At 42.7% G+C, this 18337-nt stretch overlaps 1 protein-coding gene and 1 long non-coding RNA gene across 5 annotated transcripts in view; one reads left to right on the forward strand and one right to left on the reverse strand.

Annotated features, from left to right (window-relative positions):
- Positions 1 to 11082, forward strand: part of LOC102446106 (uncharacterized) — a 34409-nt gene extending 23327 nt beyond the window's left edge. The window contains exons 5-7 of the long non-coding RNA XR_012901520.1: positions 161 to 262; positions 5802 to 6003; positions 10291 to 11082. This is a non-coding gene — a long non-coding RNA (uncharacterized LOC102446106). The remainder of the gene's footprint in view (positions 1 to 160; positions 263 to 5801; positions 6004 to 10290) is intronic.
- The window catches only part of LAMA3 (laminin subunit alpha 3), a 195106-nt gene continuing 182041 nt past the window's right edge, over positions 5273 to 18337 (reverse strand). For all 4 annotated transcript variants that reach the window (XM_025181720.2, XM_075920832.1, XM_014570532.3 and 1 more), the window contains 10 exons: positions 16717 to 16845; positions 14894 to 15029; positions 14445 to 14608; positions 12375 to 12564; positions 11082 to 11222; positions 10071 to 10230; positions 9711 to 9841; positions 8915 to 9008; positions 8453 to 8572; positions 5273 to 5851 (listed from right to left, as the gene is read on the reverse strand). In XM_025181720.2, the coding sequence (XP_025037505.2) occupies positions 5706 to 5851; positions 8453 to 8572; positions 8915 to 9008; positions 9711 to 9841; positions 10071 to 10230; positions 11082 to 11222; positions 12375 to 12564; positions 14445 to 14608; positions 14894 to 15029; positions 16717 to 16845 (1411 nt within the window). In that variant the 3' untranslated portion in view covers positions 5273 to 5705. The remainder of the gene's footprint in view (positions 5852 to 8452; positions 8573 to 8914; positions 9009 to 9710; positions 9842 to 10070; positions 10231 to 11081; positions 11223 to 12374; positions 12565 to 14444; positions 14609 to 14893; positions 15030 to 16716; positions 16846 to 18337) is intronic.

Raw genomic sequence — 18337 nt, forward strand, 5'->3', positions numbered from 1 at the left:
TAGCAGCCCTGTCTCAGCTGCCCCTGATTAGCTAGGGCTGTTGCTGGTTTTTTAAAGAGCTGCCTCTCTCCTCTTCTATCAAGCCCTTTAAGTGGTCCGGTCACACCTTAAAGTCAGAAAGTTTTCCCTATTTTCACACCTACATCTTTTTTTGCTACAGATTAAGACCGTTACTTCTCATCCTGCCTTTCGTGGACATGGAGAACAAGTAGGCACAGCCTTCTTTATAACAGCCCTTAATGTATTTGAAGACTGTTATCAGGTAATACTATGTATCAGCTGGAAACAAGGCACTCCAGCTCAGCATGACCAGCCCCTTCCCCACCTCTGCCTGCAAATATGATGCCCGAGTCAGCAGTTGTGAGAAGGAGATTAGTACTCATGTCTTGTAGAGTTAGTGCCTAGAGTAATGCTATCCAATTAGTTTGCAAATCTATCCATTTTAAAATCAAGTGGTTTCTTCTGCAAAGGGTCCCACTTAATGTCCTTTTAGGAGACACATGGGGTGCGTCTAGATTGGTAAGATTTTGCGCAAAAGCAGCTGCCAGCTGTCTACACTGGCCACTTGAATTTGCGCAAGAGCACTGACTTTGTAATGTACAAAATCAGTGCTTCTTGCACAAATACTTTCACGCTCCTGCTCGGGAAAAAGCCCTCTTGCGCAAGAGTGCCAGTGTAGACAGGGAAGAACTGTTTTGCACAAAAAAGCCCCGATGGCTAAAATGGCGATTGGGGCTTTCTTGCGCAAAATCGCATCTAGACTGGCCACGGATGCTTTTGCCCAAAAGCACTTTTTGCACAAAAGCATCCGTGCCAATCTAGACACGCTTTTGCGGAAATACTTTTAACGGAAAAACTATTTCCACAAAATCATAGAATCATAGGACTGGAAGGGACCTCGAGAGGTCATCGAGTCCAGCCCCCTGCCCTCAAGGCAGGACCAAGCTCCGTCTACACCATCCCTCACAGATGTCTATCTAACCTGTTCTTAAATATCTCCAGAGAGGGAGATTCCACCACCTCCCTTGGCAATTTATTCCAATATTTGACCACCCTGACAGTTAGGAATTTTTTCCTAATGTCCAATCTAAACCTCCCTTGCTGCACTTTAAGCCCATTACTCCTTGTCCTGTCCTCAGAAACCAAGAGGAACAAATTTTCTCCTTCCTCCTTGTGACACCCTTTTAGATATTTGAAAACCGCTATCATGTCCCCCCTTAATCTTCTTTTTTCCAAACTAAACAAGCCCAGTTCATGAAGCCTGGCTTCATAGGTCATGTTCTCTAGACCTTTAATCATTCTTGTCGCTCTTCTCTGTACCCTTTCCAATTTCTCCACATCTTTCTTGAAATGTGGCGCCCAGAACTGGACACAGTACTCCAGCTGAGGCATAACTAGTGCAGAGTAGAGCGGCAGAATGACTTCACGAGTTTTGCTTACAACACACCTGTTGATACAACCTAGAATCATATTTGCTTTTTTTGCAACAGCATCACACTGTTGACTCATATTCAACTTGTGGTCCACTATGACCCCTAGATCCCTTTCCGCCATGCTCCTTCCTAGACAGTCGCTTCCCATCTTGTATGTATGGAACTGATTGTTCCTTCCTAAGTGGAGCACTGTGCCAGTCTAGACACAGCCATGGAGATTGATAGAAAATTGTACCTGTTTGTTTTATTTCTGACATGAGCTAAAGAAAGAAGTAGACATTTTTAAAAATTACACTCTCCCCCCCCCCCCCCACACACACACACAATTAAACAGGCCAAGAGCACAGCAAGGAATGCATTGTGAAGCCATAATATAATGCAGGATCTGCTCAGGGAGGCAGGGCCATTGTGTGTATGGTTATGCAGCCATTGTGTGTATGGGGGAGAGATGTACTTCATAGGAGGCAGCAGGATAAACAAAGCTTTGATGTTCCCAGCAGGGGGAGAACAATATGAAATAAAACTGCTCATTGCTGACTGGGGAAAAAGGATACAAATACAGTAGAAAATAAAGACAGGAGAGAGCCACCACACTTGTTCTTTTGTTGGAGGTGGAACAGTTGGGTAGCAGATGAAAGGGCCATGGATTGGCTGAAGGGTTTATTAGCCAATTGTAGATCTGTGTGTGTCTAGGTGCATATATATCCAAGTTCTTGATTGTTTTACTTGTTGGCACAAGTTGCTGAGACGAGCTGATGTTATGGAACAATCAGTTGACTATGGGACTGACAGAAATGATGAAAAACAGAACTGACTTTGCAACACAATTACAGTACATATTAGAGTTTGTTAGCTTTTAAGTAATACCAGTCACTAAAGATTATTCAATATAACTGTCTAAATATATTTCCAGTCAGCACTAGAACGAGCTCTGGTTAAATGAAAGGGTCTGGAATCTGAGATCTGCCTAGGGCTGTGATACAAAATCTTAGCTATTGCAAAATTAGAAATTATTTTTGGGGTTGTTCTATGGCCTGTGCTATACAGAAGGTCAGACTAGATCAGGGGTGGTCAACCCATTTAACAGAAAGAGCCAAAACAGCGGTGGAAAAAATGCGAAGAGCCGCACCAGAATTGTCCAAAAAAAAAAGAAGCTCCCCCCCGGAACAGAATTGTCAAGCAAAAACAACAAATTTTTTTTTAAAGGTGGCTGCTCCTTTAAGATGGCCACCATCTTGGCCTCCATTTTTAAAACCCCGCAGCTCTGACCCAGTAAGCACAGGGAAGCCGAAGGCCCAGGTGGGAGCCAGCAGAAGCCATTGTGGGGGCGCAGGAGCAGCTTCACAAGCCACACTTTTGGGGGGCAAGAGCCGCATGCAGCTCAGGAGCCGCAAGTTGGCCACGGCTGGACTAGATTATCACAGTACATCCTTCTGGCCTTCGAATTCAAGAGCTTTCTGGGTTGTGGGGAGGAGGACTAGACTGACTGACACTACTTTGGGAGGCAGGAAGAATCTGCTGCAGAGAGCGGTTTGGCACGCAGGAATTATGGGAATACTGCTGGGCAATTGCTGGAGAATTTATCATTGTCTTGTGCAAGAGGGGACTCCAGGCTGGTGCAAAGTGATAGGGTGCAGAAGAGGATGAGGGCTGTGGCCTCTGGAAGGAAGTTTGGTGCAGAAGGGGGCTCTGGGCTGGGCCAAAGGACTTGGGTGTTGGGTCTGGGAGTCTGAATGCAGGAGAGGGGGTGAGGTGCGGGAAGGAGATGTGAGGTGTAGGCTCTGACAGCATAGCAGGCCTGAGGCAGGCTGCCTACCTGCCATGGCCCCACGTTGCTCCTGGAAGCATCTGGCTGCTGGCATGTCTCTGCATGCTCCTTAGGGGAAGGGGGGCATCTGGTCTCTGTGTGCACCTGCACCACCTGTAGCTCCTATTGGCTGCTTCCTGGCCCGTAGGATTTGTGAGGACAGTGCTGGGGTCAACAGCAGTAGATGGACCTGCCTCCGTCCCCACCATGGGCGTGCAGAGACATTTCAGCAGCCATCTGCTTCCAGCCAGCCAGCGGGTAGCCTGCCTGAGTCCTGTTGAACCGCTAGACTTTTAGCAGCCAGGAGATTGCAATTGACTGGCAAAGGCTACAGCTGTGGTCACCAACCAGTAGATCACGATCTACCGGTAGATCTCGGAGGCTCTAAGAGTAGCTCTTGAGCCCTCTCTGAACTGCGCGCCTGCACAATACATTTACATTAGATTTCCTCATTTGAGGAGCAGCTACTCACCGAGCAACAGCACAGGTGAGTAGCTGCGAGGAATGGTGGGAATTTTTTTTTAAAGTAGCAGTATAAGGATTGGGGATAGCAAGTGATGGAGAGGAGGAGAAGAGAGGGCGGGGCTTCAAGGAAGAGGCGGGGCGGTAGATCTTGGCTTGGTCTGTCATTTAAAAAGTGATCTTGGGTGTAAAAAGGTTGGAGACCACTGGGCTACAGGATCAACCGGTTGATCATGATCAATGGGTTGCGGACCACTGTTGAGTATAAAGAAGCAAATAAAGTAAATTTAGTGGGTTTTTTTTCCAAAAAATAGCTGCCCGCAAGGGCACAGCCAAAGAGCCACATGCTCTAGTCTCCGTCACAGTTCATCCTCTGTGCAGTTTCTTCACACCCTGTCTGCCCCTCACCCCCCACTATGATGCAATAGAATTAGACTGCTGACATGCAGTGTTCTGTGGCAGCATAGCCAAAGAGGGACTGGCTTTGCCCATCACAGAATCACCATCCAAAAAGGAGCAAGTTTCAACACAGATCTGGTATAATGGAGGGTTTTTTGTTTGATTAACAAATTAAAGCATTGAAGCCACAAGATAATGTATGCAAGTCATGCTCAAATCTATCTAGCTAGGCAGCATGTGTTATACCCATTCTACATGTCCTGTAAACTCTCACAGGTAGGAAGGGCTTCTGAATCTTTGGCTGCAAGGCATTGGAGGTGAAACTCACAGACTTGTTTATACTGCCACCTAATGGCTAACTTTAGGAACAATGTTAGAGCTTCCAAAGAGACTTGCCTAGCTAAGCCTTGGAAGGGAGTGAGTGGAGTTGTCAAAGATGGGGACTACAGCCCTGCTGAGGAGTGAACTAAAGCTTAAATACGTAGAAAATGCTGGGCTTGAATGAGGCTGGCGATTGAAGCCCCACAACATCTACTCAGTCCAGCCCTATATCCATAACAAGGTAAACAGGGTTCTGAAGGGATTATAGACAAAAAATGAAAATTTGAACATCAGATTAAATATTTTCCTGATTTTAATATTGCACAGGCCTGCTGAAGGGGGTGGGAAAAGGAGGCAGAGGCCCCAGGGCCTGGCGATTCAACTGGTGTTGCAGCTTGTGCTGTTTAAGTGTGTGAGGTACCTCTGTGTTAATATATCTGCCTTGTCTTCATTTCATCGCAAAAAGAAACAGAGCATCTATCCTGGCTCTGAGGTCCATAGGGAAAATTATCTTAATCAGAAGTGTTTCAGATCTAAATTCTGTTGAAGAGAAATATGGCACCAGTCCTGCTTACTCAAGTTGTCTCCTTGAAGTCAATGGCTATGGGTGAACAAGTTAAGGGAAAAAATACATATTTGAAGAATTTAGTCTTCTTACCCAAATAAGAATATAGAAGACTTAAAAAGAGCACACTGCATTTATTTGGCTCCAGAACTTTTAGCACACCAACAATCTTCCAGAGTTCTACTCTTTAAAGTGCTTCAAAAATAATAATATTTATATTATTATTGTTTTTAACATTAATATACACTTCAGTATAAATGCTGTTCATCAACCCAAAGACATGTATATTTTTAAAATAAAATTATTTATATTAGGCCAGATTCTGCAATCACTTACACTAACATAAAACCAAAATAACTCCAGTTAAGTCAATAGAGTTATTCTAATTCTACATCAAGGATGCTGAATTCAGTGTGTGGCCCACAACGTGTATATACAACACTAGTTTATATTTTATGTATATGTCACACACCCAATGAATTACCATGTGAAGCAATACAATTTAATAAAAAGTCCAACAAAACCAAGACTTAATTAGCTCTAGCACAGGCCGCCATTCCAGAAGATGCATCAACTTGTAAGTCATTTTGAACATCATAATTGATGAGTGAAACAGTGCTCAGGGAAGAGAAAACCATACTTAAGTAATTCTCTCAGTACATCAGGTGATCCAAATCAATGAGTGTACAAATAATTTCCTTAATATGTAATGGCAAAGTTAATTGGCAGGGCACCCATGCAAGCTGACTACTCCGTGGACCTCTGAAATTTTGCTGATGGAGACAGGCTTATCATTTATTTTAATGTTTTGCAGACAGCCAAGGAACGAGTCCCGAACAGGAAGCCATGGTGTTTCCAAATTCGCTGTAAAGACAAAAATGAAAGAGCAGCTCAATAATATGACCTATTTTCACTGGCTACAGCACGCAGGTGGCTTTAGGAGTAAGAGGATTGGAGAGTCTTTATTTTCAGATGCCAACATTTGATGCCAACATTTCAAGTTGAACTTTACTACGGTAAATACAATAATTTCAGTGATATTGATGGGTGTGAATGCACCCTTCAGTTAATACAACTGGAAGGATAAATTCATCTCAAGCCCCCACCTAAGACGAAAGGAGTATGAGAACCTGCCAAGGAGTTGGGACTATATGGGCAGAGGGCCTTCTTTGTTTTGGTGGGAGGATGGGGGAACACAACCAGGCAGTAGAGACACATGCGACTAGTCGACTACCCAATAAGCATATGCTTATCGTGTAGTCGAGTAGTGACCCAACTCATCACTCCCCCCATCCACTTGCTGCCTCTATCAGAGAGAGGCAGCAACGGGTGGGGAGAGCAGGAGCTGTTGCTAGGGGGAGCCAGCTTAAAAGCCAATTCTCCCCAGCACCGTCTCTGCAGGGGGGAGGAAAGGCAGGGGAACACAGGGTGAGCGGGGACTCAAGCAGTGGAGCTCTTGCTACATTTCAAAGGCAGAAGTGCAGCAGGAGAACACTAGGGCTGTGTCTACACTGGGCCACTTATTCCGGAAAATCAGCCGCTTTTCCGTAATAAGCTGTGAGCTGTCTACACTGGCCCTTGAATTTCTGGAAAAGCAACGACGATCTACTGTACAAAATCAGCCGCTATTCCAGAAAAGCTACGCTGCTCCCGCTCGGGCATAAGTCCTTATTCCAGAACACTGTTCCGGAAAAGGGCCAGTGTAGACAGCCCAATAGTCTTTTCCGGAAAAAAGCCCCGATCGCAAAAATGACGATCGGGGCTCTTTTCCGGAAAAGCGCGTCTACATTGGCCACGGATGCTTTTCCGGAAAAGCAGCCTGCTAATGTAGACACTCTTTTTCCGGAAATACTTATAACGAAAACTACTCTGTTTTAAGCATTTCCGGAAATTCATGCCAGTGTAGACACAGCCTAGGTGAGCGGGGACTGCTTGAGTACCCGCTTGTCCCGTGTTCTGACTGCTGCTCGTCTGCCTTCAGTTCTGACTACATTTAAAAGGAAGAAGAGCAGCCGGGATAGCGTGCACCCCACCTCCCCCTTATCAACTAATCGAGTAGTCGATGGAAGTTCCATCGACTACTCAATTAGCTGATTAATCGAAATTTAACATCCCTACCAGGCAGGTGTCTGAGACAGCATGATGTGACCCGGAAAGATGCTTAGAGAAAAATGCTGTTTGGGAAGTTTTGGTCAAAAGAAGCGTGGGCATGTAAGCTAAGAAACTCCTTTTTGCTTTTGCTTCCCTCCTGCATTCAGAAAAGCAGGACTTTGGGTGAATGAAACTCCATCATCGGTTTTTACTCTGAACTGAAGCATCCCGAGGATCCCTAATTTAGATGGGGTGAAAACAGAAGAAGGGCCATCAGACTCAGTATAAATACTGAAATGTTCATAGTATTGCCCCTTTTTGATCAGAGGCCTAGCTTGGATTGCAGAAAAGAGCAAGTGTCAGATCTGAGGCTCTCTCTGCCTTCCTCACTGCACCCGTTCATTTTTACACTAGCATTTTTTACCTCCCTCTTGGCTCAAATTTCACATAACAGAATTGTGACCCCTGTAGCACAGAAAAAACCAAACTCTGAGGCTACGTCTACACTGGCAAAAACTCTTCCAGAAGAGAGCGTCTACACTGGCATGTGCCTTTGCGCAAGAGATGTGCTTTTGCGCAAGAGCATTCATGCCAGTGTAGACGCTCTCTTCCGCAAGAAAGCGACGATGGCCATTTTAATCATAGGGCTTTCTTGCGCAAGAAATTCATGTTGCCTGTCTACACTGGGCTCTTGCGCAAGAACAGTTGCTCAAAAGGGCTTATTCCTGAGCAGGAGCATCATAGTTCTGGCACAAGAAGCCCTGATTTCATACATCAGTACGTCAGTGTTCTTGCGCAAGAACTCACGGTCAGTGTAGACAGGCAGCAAGTTTTGGTGCAAAAGCAGCCGTTTTTGCGCAAGATCGCACCAAGGTAGACACAGCCTGATTGTGGGGCTAGGACAGTGAGGAGGTATTGACAGCACAGACCCTGATAGAGCCAGGCAGACTTCGGAGCGATGGGAAAGTTGGGATACAGTGCAAATCCATAGGGTTCCCAATGGATGGCACTGACCTCTAAAGATAACAGATGTGTGGGTTTACAGCAGTGGGTCTGCTCCCGATGCCAGGTTTGGTTGACACATGAAAGTTATATCAGTATAACTATGTAAGTTGAGGTATGCAAAAACTATTCCCCTGACTGATGTAGCTTTGCCAACTTAACTCACAGAGTAGACATAGCTATGTCTACTGAAGAGTGCTTCTGTTCCTAATGGATGAAAATGATGAAATAATACAAGCTAAGTCTCCTGTCATGTGTTTTTTCCCTTATAGGGGATGATATGGTTCATAGCATGTTTATTGTTTTTTTCTGAAAGGAAAAAAGTCAAAACACCAGGAGGAGCAATGAAAGATTAATTTTAAGTAATATTACCTGGAATGCTTCCAAAATAAAGTGAATGAGCCACATTAGCAGAAAGTGTGGCAGAGAAGCCAATGGTAGAGTTGCTCTTTGTATCCACATCCAGCTGCACAAGGTGTTGTTTCTTAGTTACTGTAAGAAATTTGGTAAATCAGTAACTTTGCACTAGTTAAGCATCCACTGGCCCTAACTTACTATTTTAAGAAGCATTTGTCTTTCAGGAATGTGATTTACAGGGGAAGTTTTAGTTCACTATTATTCCAAAGTCAAACTGACATATCAAAAACTCTGGGACTGAAAAACGATTCAACATGAAAGCCCAGATGTTTTCTCCCCTATATGCAATCTTAGAATAATAACAGGTGTTCTCAGAAGAAACAACAATGGAATTACTTAAAATTTGGGGCTACGACAGTCTTTGTTGTTTTCCCCACCCTTTCCAGTTTCAGAAGCGCAGGCAACAGGATACTGTACCTGCTATCGAGTGCCACTGTCCATCACACAGTGACTGCTGAGGTGTGACAGTTGTCTGGAACTCTCTAGCACCATTATTTCCAGAGACAGCAACCTGTAATACAGTCATCTCTCAAATTATTAGGGAAAAGAGAGACAAAAGAATATCCTGCCCTAAACAATTTACTGAACTTGCTGACTGGTGCATTCTCCCAACACTTTAAAAGGCAGAGTCAAAATATTTGGACTCCCAGACTTCCTTAAAGGAAGGTAGATTCTACAGTATCCTCAGAGAGCACTGTTTATACTCTATAAACACATCCCTCCATCCCCTTGCCTTGACTCCTTTGTTTCCTCCAACCTTTCTGACACATCCTTCAGCTGCCACAAAAGATACTAAAATAGAGCTGCTGAGATTCTGCGCTGGGTATGTGCAGAAAGCTAAGGAGAAACTACACAGGGGTTTGCACAGAGCAGTGCTCCATGGATGTGCTCTTCCTAGCAGCTTTGCAAAGGGCGCATCTAATGGTTCCACGATCCACTGTCCTAAACCCTTTTAGATTTTTGCTCTTTGTCCTGAGGAGTGGAGGATTCTCTGCACGGTTATGGAGCTGCCCCTTGCAAGCCTGTGTGCATATAATGGAAGCTGGTCATACTGGTTTAGTAACAGATTTAGGGTCCAAGCTCCCAAGAGGTGATTATAAGACACCACCATGATGGGGTTTTTTTGTATAAAGTTAGTGTGGTTTTCAAAGTAAGGTCTCTCTCTTCTAAGTTATGGTAAAAAAATGCAAATGCAAATGAATCATATACTCACCCTTCCTGCCTCCATGTAAACAGTAAAATAGTTGCCTTGTTTGTTTCCGGTATGGAGTAAGACACCAGTGAGGCTTCTGACACGGATGTTAAATATGATTTTAAATTCCAAACCCATCACAAAAGAATTATCTGCAGGTATAAAAGGGGGAGGAGGGAGAATAATTAGAACAGCACATTAAAAAGGGAAACATATCATACATACACACAAGTATCAGTTTGTTATACAATACAGATACACACACACACACACACAAATATCAGTTTGTGATACAATACAGATACAGCTCCATTATCTAGCTAGCTAGGATTATTATATAATAAAGACATATCTTCCTGTAGTGATTGCTGCACTACTTACCAATGATGATATATCCCCCTTCATTAAAGAAATATACCCCAGTCTCCAAAGAACCATCCAAACATGGAGGGACACCAATGTTCTGGTGAGGAGTATTAATGACCTTTCCATTCATTTTGAAATTTCTCAGGCAACCCACAAAACTCTTTCTTGGTATATTCTGAAAACATATTTAAAACATGAACAACAACAACATGGTTTATTTTATTTTTTATTTTAGCAATGGATCAGCCAAGCAGTTCTTCAGCATTGTTTGATGGTGGAAAACCCACCTAAAGACTCTTCCTGATACAGTGAAAATGGGTACTATGTCATGAAACAATGCCAATGAATTATTAAAAAGTCAAGCATTCTAGAAAATGTTGAAATATTGGAAGGGTTATTACTAGGATCCTATCAATTACATAGCCATGAAAAACATGTCACATACTGTGAGAAAAGCCCTTTTTCTGTGAAATCTTATTTGTAGAACAGATGTCTTCCAATGAGACATCAAAGTACTGACAACATACTGTCCACGCACCCACCCACCCTAACAGGTCATTTTTAAAGGTGACAGAAGCAATGCATACCTAAGATTAGAATCAGGTTCTACATCTATAATTAATCACTGTGATTTGAGGAGGGATAAGTGGGAATCCCTCCCTCTTGTACTGAATATTACTAAATCTAGTATAGCTGGAAACACCTGAAGTATCTACTGAAGTAAACATTCTAAGGGAAAGGGATGTTCATGGAGAAAAGAGAAATTTGACTTTTGGAGGCAAAGGGGAATTGGGGCAGCACATGGCTGCAATCAGTTTATAGACTGAAATGCTGATAATCTGTGTCAAATTGAGGACTGAGCATACAGGTGGGGATTGAAGGAGCCTATAATTAGGAATTTGCGGACACCATATATAGATGACCGTAGTAATCTAAATCTCATCATTATGATCTCCCTTTACAACACTTCAGTGTCTTCATCTGCAGTGCATGAAAAGCCAAACAAACAAAATCTCCATTATTTACCTGTACTTTCAGGGATGGAAGTCCACCCAGATAGACTGGTGGCTTAATGCTGAAGGTGGAATTACTTGCCAATTTTCCTTCCTTGACCCTCAGACCATCAATAACAAGACGGCCATTTTTCCCATCTATACTGAATACCACCTTTAAGGAGAAAAGCATAATTAACATTAGACGCATTGGGTGGGATTTCAAATCACATATGTGAGGTAGAAGCACAAGTCCCAATGAAAGTCAGTGGAACTTGTGCTCCTAAATTATATTGGTACTTTTGAAAATCCTATCCACCAAGTTATAGACTGGATAGTTCTAAAATCAATGCACATTTTTGAAAGCTCACTTGAAACTAACAAAAATATAAAGAAAGTTGGTGCACAACACGCTATTTCAAATGCCTTATAGTTGAAAACTAAGGGTATGTCTACACTACCCCGCTAGTTCGAACTAGCGGGGTAATGTAGGCATACCGCACTTGCAAATGAAGCCCGGGATTTGAATTTCCCGGGCTTCATTTGCATAAGCGGGGAGCCGCCATTTTTAAAACCCCGCTGGTTCGAACCCCGTGCAGCGCGGCTACACGGGGCTCGAACTAGGTAGTTCGGACTAGGCTTCCTATTCCGAACTACCGGTACACCACGAGGTGTACTGGTAGTTCGGAATAGGAAGCCTAGTCCGAACTACCTAGTTCGAGCCCCGTGTAGCCGCGCTGCGCGGAGTTTTAAAAATGGCGGCTCCCCGCTTATGCAAATGAAGCCCGGGAAATTCAAATCCCGGGCTTCATTTGCAAGTGCGGTATGCCTACATTACCCTCCTAGTTCGAACTAGGGGGTAGTGTAGACATACCCTAAAAGACTATTTTGCACATCCAGCAATGCATCAGTTACCCAAGTTCATTGTTTTTCATTGCTCCATTATATAACCAGTGTAATTCCATTGACTTTCTAGATATACATCACTGGGCATCAGAATAATGCCTTATACCAAAATGTCTCCTCCCCACAGATACATAATCACTACTTTAATGTTCTCTTTTGTGGGGGGGAGGCAAAGTTTCCTCAAATAATACCAGTATTGTTACAATACTAATTCCCTTAGAACTACGACACTACCATAAGCTCTCTGACAACTAAGACCTGTCATCCACATGAACCTTCAACCTCAAGAACTCACTCCTCAAGATGAACATATTCCTGGCATATTACAATTCTGAGCATTTATGGCTTTGCATGTTAAGTGCTATGCATATTTTTCAATGGTTCATACAGTTAACTTTGTCCCAAATGTCGTAATACTTACAGTATGCCACTGCCCATCATTGTATTTTGCTTTGCTTTTGATTTTAATTTTCCTTCCTCCAGCACCAAATGAAAAGACAAAACGTCCCTTTGAAACATAAAGAGCCATATAAGAGCTCTCAGGCTTACTTCCCACAAAAAATATCATTCCTCCCGTAGATGCAGTCCGTACATCGACTGAAAAATGTGACCTTTAGTGGAAAGAGAGTAGCAAAGAAGACATTAGAATGTGGCCTTGTTTTGCTTATTGTCATACCTTTTCCACATCCTTTAGAAAAATGCAAGGTGGCCTGAATCTGCTCTGACTTATACCAGTGTAAATAAGGAATCACTCCACTGAAGTTGTTGGCATTATCAATATAAGACTGGATGCATATGTGATCCCAAATGTTACACTTACTGTCATGCTGTGCAGGAAGTTGTATGTGAATTAAGGATGCTAAATATAGATTAATTTACTAGTCAAGTAGTCGATGGAACTTCCATCGACTACTCTAGAGACACTTCCGCATTCCTCCTTTGAAATGTACAAGAGCCCCAGCGGCATCTCTTGTGCATTTCAAAGTTGGAACTCTTCATGGATCAACTTCCTGCTGGCCCTGGGCTGCACGCAGCGTGCCGGCTTTGAAATGTACAAGAGTCCCCAGTGGGAGCTCTTGTGCATTTCAAAGCAGAAGTGCCCGCCTGGAGCATGGGGTCAGTGGGGGACTCAGAGGCCCCACTGACTCCGGGCTCCATGCGGCGCTGCCACTTTGAAATGCCGCACGGAGCCCAGGATCAGCTGGGAACTCCCCAGCTGACCCCGGTTCTGTGGAAATGCCACACAGAGCCCAGGGTTCCATGCGGTGTTGCCACTTTGAAGTACTCCCCTTTTCTCCCTCCCCTTGCTGCCTCTATCTGATTGAGGCAGTAAGGGGGGGAGCAATTAATAGACTATGCTGTCGACTATCCAATAAGCATTTGCTTATTGGATAGTTGACTAGTCCTTTACATCCCTAATGTGAATTCAGTGGAACAAATATATATAGTCATGTATGACCAGTGCTTTAAAATGAGAGGATTTATTAAGTATTTGAATGCTGATGAGGCATTCAGTACTGTAGTAAATTTAAAGTAGTGGATATCTTCACTGTTTGGTAGCCACTGAATTAAATATCCTCTCTGAACAGAGAAGCCATATAGTGTGACCTGAATTCTAGTCTTGGCAAACTAACAGAAGCAACAACTTTGACATAAAAGGACACTGTTCTGAAAAATCTAGTCATTGGTCTCAGATAGTTCCACCTCAGAAATCAATAATGGAAGCAGTCTCGTCTTAACTGTTCGATGGAATGTAGCAAGAGATTTTTTTATATATAAACACAAATCAAATAGTTTGCTAACAAAATAGTGCCTTTTGGTTGGAATCATAATTATGTTTTATACCATTCATGTTTCTGAATGTGGACTGAAGTTGCCAGGTTTAGACTCAATGGCTGTGTCTAGACTGGTAAGTTTTTCCACAAAAGCTACTGCTTTTGCGGAAAAACTTGCCAGCTGTCTACACTGGCCGCTTGAATTTCCTCGAGAACACTGACGATCTCATGTAAGAAATCAGTGCTTCTTGCGGAAATACTATGCTGCTCCTGTTCGGGCAAAAGTCCTTTTGCGCAAAAGAGCCAGTGTAGACAGCTCAGGTTTGTTTTGCGCAAAAGCGTGTCTAGATTGGCATGGACGCTTTTCTTCAAAAGCACTTTTTGTGGAAAAACGTCCGTGCCAACCTAGACGCTCTTTTCCGCAAATGCTTTTAACGGAAAACTTTTCCGTTAAAAGCATTTGCGGAAAATCATGCCAATCTAGACGTAGCCAATGTGCACTAAATTCAAGCATCTCACTCCAGGCAACCTGTTCAGCTTTGTTTTGTAGAAACAAAGATTGGGAGAAAATGTTCTCTGTCAAGCCCTTAAGAGAACAATCAAAGTGCATCCCATTACTCCAGAAGAGAGACACATTGCGAAATCATAATCCTTAGCACCTACAGGTTCATTGAAGAATACAGCATTGGAAGTTGAATGGAGAATAATCACATTACCTGTCTGTCAAGGATGTCTGGGAAAGTGTATATAGCAAATGACTGTTAGGAGTGTTGCCAAACTGATAAGATCCATTGATGAAATTTAGCTGAGTAGATAAAACACAGCTTTTCTGGTCTAGCTGCACTTCAGCACCTCTCAGATAAGCAAGGTGCTTTTCCTTCTGTAATCACAAGAGAATTTAAATCTATAATACAGAGAACTATAATAAAATAATTCAGTATACCTATTTCATAGTTCACAACAGAATCACTGAGCATCCCCTTTGAGTGGCTAATGAACTGTTACCATTCTGGAGAGTTGGTATGTTGAGTATGGGATATGGAGAAAGGAGAGCTGTTCTCGATGCTAGATGGAAAAGGAGTAACACAGCCCTGGCAGCCCATGATGGTGGAGCCTAAGCCTGAGAATCAATGTAGATTGGAGTTTATTATAAAGATAAACAAACCTTAGAGACATTAGAATCTGCTAATTCTTTCAGCAGCATTGGCTGGGGTGGCTTGTATATCCTGCAGGCTCCCACAGAGACACCAGTCTTCTCAGTATAATTGATTAGATTTTGAACTTGAGGGAGCTGATCTGTCCTAGAATGAGGAATAAACATGAGGAATGAGAATGAACAAAGAGTACTCCAGGAGACCACCCTTTATCATCCCTATTCGTTAATGAAAACCACCAGCTGTATTGTTGAAACTTTATTCTAAAGCAGGATTGTTTGGACACACAGTCTTACAAGTTGATCTACTTTCAATGACAGTGTGTTCTAGGGACATCTGCCAATTTTCACCTGTCACAACAGCATGATTTATATTAGTGATCCTAAACTCTTGGCACAGGCATATCCAGAATCACTATAAGAAGAACTCATATATTTTGCCTTAGCATGTGATGTTACTAGGAAATCATCTGGTGCTGTAACACTGGCAGCTTGTGCAGGCCAAGCCTAATTAAAGATCTCAGCTGCTCCCTTGGGGGGAAAAAATCCTTGAAGATATTGTATGATCTACTGAGTGGGAAAACTGCACCAAATGAAAGGAGCTCTTGCCTGATTAATCCCACTTCTGCTATATTCATACCGCTAAGGAACTGAGGTACCCTGTTGCCAGAAATATTTTAAAAACCAATTTTTTTGGTGCAAAGGTCAAATCAATGAGAATACATGTACATATATGTAGGTTGTAAGGTTGAAAGAATCTCTCCGGAATTGGCCTTTGTAGATCACAGATGCACAACGCTAAGGCAAAGATTTAATGAAGATATATATAAACTAGGGATGTAAGTGACTAGTTAAGTCACTACTTGACTAGTTGCTTCTCCTCCCCACTGCCTCTATCAGAGGCAGCAAGGAAGGAGGGAGCAGGAGCCACTTCTTAAAAGTCTCTGTAGGGGGAGGGGGAGGTAGAGGCACAGCAGGGGACTGGGCGTGAGCTGGGAATCGGATGTCCCAGCTCGTGTATGGTCCCAGAAGCTGTGCCTCTGCTTTTGAAATGTAGCAAGAGCATTTCAAAGGCAGAAGTGCAGCAGGGATAGTGAGCGCCTCTGCTCTCTCTTTATCAACTAATTGATTCCATCGACTACTTGATTAGCTGATTAATAAAAATTTAACATCCTTAATACAAACCAAAAATACATCATAGTTTTTGGGACACCACACACACTCATGTACATTGAAACACTCAATAGTCAGCAGAAAGAAGCAGGCTCCAGTTGGGATAATACCTGTGACAGGAATTAATCTGATGATTGAAAACACTTTAGGTGAAATTTCTTTTTTAAATTGGCCTGCAAAAATACATCTGTGTGGAGGGAAAAAACTGGGTAACATAAATCAGCAATCAGATCTTTTTACAAATACCCCTAGTTGTTGATGTAATTATTCATTTTGCAAATACAAATGTGGTTTGCTCATTCAGCTTATCTGGCTGCACATGTATTTGTGGTGAGTACAACTTAGGCATACATGTTTGAAAATTTTGGGCTTTGCAATATATGTATCTCAATATAATGATGCCTTTAAAACAAACTTCTAATGAAGGAATAAATTCATATTGCTCAATGCATCAAAAGATCAAAATCCATTAATTCTTACAAAAGTAATGAATTGGACAAACACAAGAATTTGCTATGCAACAAGGTATGCATTAGCAAGATTTTATATTTCTAGAAGAAATGCAGATTAGTAAGAAACAATTCCAATTATTCATAAAGGAAAAGAGGATTTTTTTTCTTTACCCCAATGTCTTCAACTAAAGAGATTCCCAAGTTAAGTACCTTTGTATAAAAACATTTGAGACGCAACCTTCAAAATTATTCCCACCCAATTGTATAGGTTGACTCAGTCTTATTTCTTGAAGTTCAGCAGTCATTGACAAAGGCAGATCATCAACCAGCAGCCTTGCCCTGAAAGACAAATAAAAATAAGAGTGAAAAATGTAGGAAAAACTAGTCAAGTAAATGAATATATATTTTTAAAGAAAGATTTGACACACATGTGCCTTTCTCTTCCATTTTAATTCTGAATGGAGTTTACAGGCCTGGTCTCCTATCACTTCCATGGGTTTTATACCAGCACTGGTTCATTGATTTAAATGCATTGACAGTCCAATGTAGCCTTACATTCTTTGGGGAGATCTTCGCTTCACTGAAGTCAACTTCTGTAGACTTCAGTGGGACCAGGATTTCACCCCTTATGCCAAAAGGAAACAGTTCTTGGCAAGTCAGACACTGCGAGTACAGAAAACTCTGAAAGTTATCATTAGCCCACAGTTTTAATACAGCCACAGGCAATTTTTCAACCCATTCTTTTTATCTCGCACAAGTTTTATGTTATATAACCCTACAGAGATCAGCATGTTTTAGAAGTCATCTAATTTCCAGTAAGTTAGATACATTTCTATAAATCATCTCATCATCTGTTAGATCACTATTGAGAAACTTAGGAGAGATATTACCCTTCCTTCTCAGGCCTGTAAAAAGAGCTACATTAAGTAGGTTTGCAATTTACATTCAAAGATGTGAAGACAATGAGTATGAGAAGCTTTCCAAAGCTACAACTTGCCTAAGAACATAAGAACAGCCATACTGGGTCAGACCAAAGGTCCATCTAGCCCAGTGTCCTGTCTGCCGACAGTGACCTGTACCAGATACCCCAGAGGGAGGGATCACAACAGGTACGTCTCATGTGATTCCGCCCCTGTCACCCACCTCCAGAGAAACAGAGGCTTGGGATACCATTTCTATCTATCCTGGCTGAAAGCCATTGATGGACCTGACCTCCATGAATCTATCTAGCTCTATTTTGAACCCTGTTAAAATTCTAGCCTTCACCGCATCCTCTGGCAAGGAGTTCCACAGGTTGACTGTGCGCTGAGTGAAGAAAAACTTCCTTTTGTTTGTTTTAAACCTGCTGCTTATAAATTTCATTTGGTGACTCCTAGTTCCTTTATTGAGGGAATAAGTACCACAGAAAAAAGACGTTTAGTGCACAGAAAAGCAAGTTCTAGCCTCTTGGTTTGAAACCTCAGACTATCTGTGTTGCTGACATGCAAATATGCAGACCAAGAATCTTCCAGTGCTTCAGAACATCCGTATCCAGGGCTAGCACATAATTTAGTTTTAACTACGTTCCATTTTATAGCTCAGGGGTAGGCAATAATTTTTGATGGGGGGGGTCACACTTTTCTATGGAAGGGGTGTAGGATCTGGGATGGAGGTTGGGTGTAGAATGGAGCTTGGGTAGCAAACTGGGGTGCAGGAGAGGGCGCGGGGTCTGAGAGGGAGTTTGAGTGAAGGAGGGGATTGTGACCTAGGGCAATATATTGGGGTGAAGGGTCTAAGAGGGGGCATGGGTACAGGAGAGGATTCTGACCTGGGGGAGGGTGCAGAATGGGAT

The sequence above is a fragment of the Pelodiscus sinensis genome, chromosome 2 (assembly GCF_049634645.1).
Source record: "Pelodiscus sinensis isolate JC-2024 chromosome 2, ASM4963464v1, whole genome shotgun sequence".
NCBI lineage: Eukaryota > Metazoa > Chordata > Testudines > Trionychidae > Pelodiscus > Pelodiscus sinensis.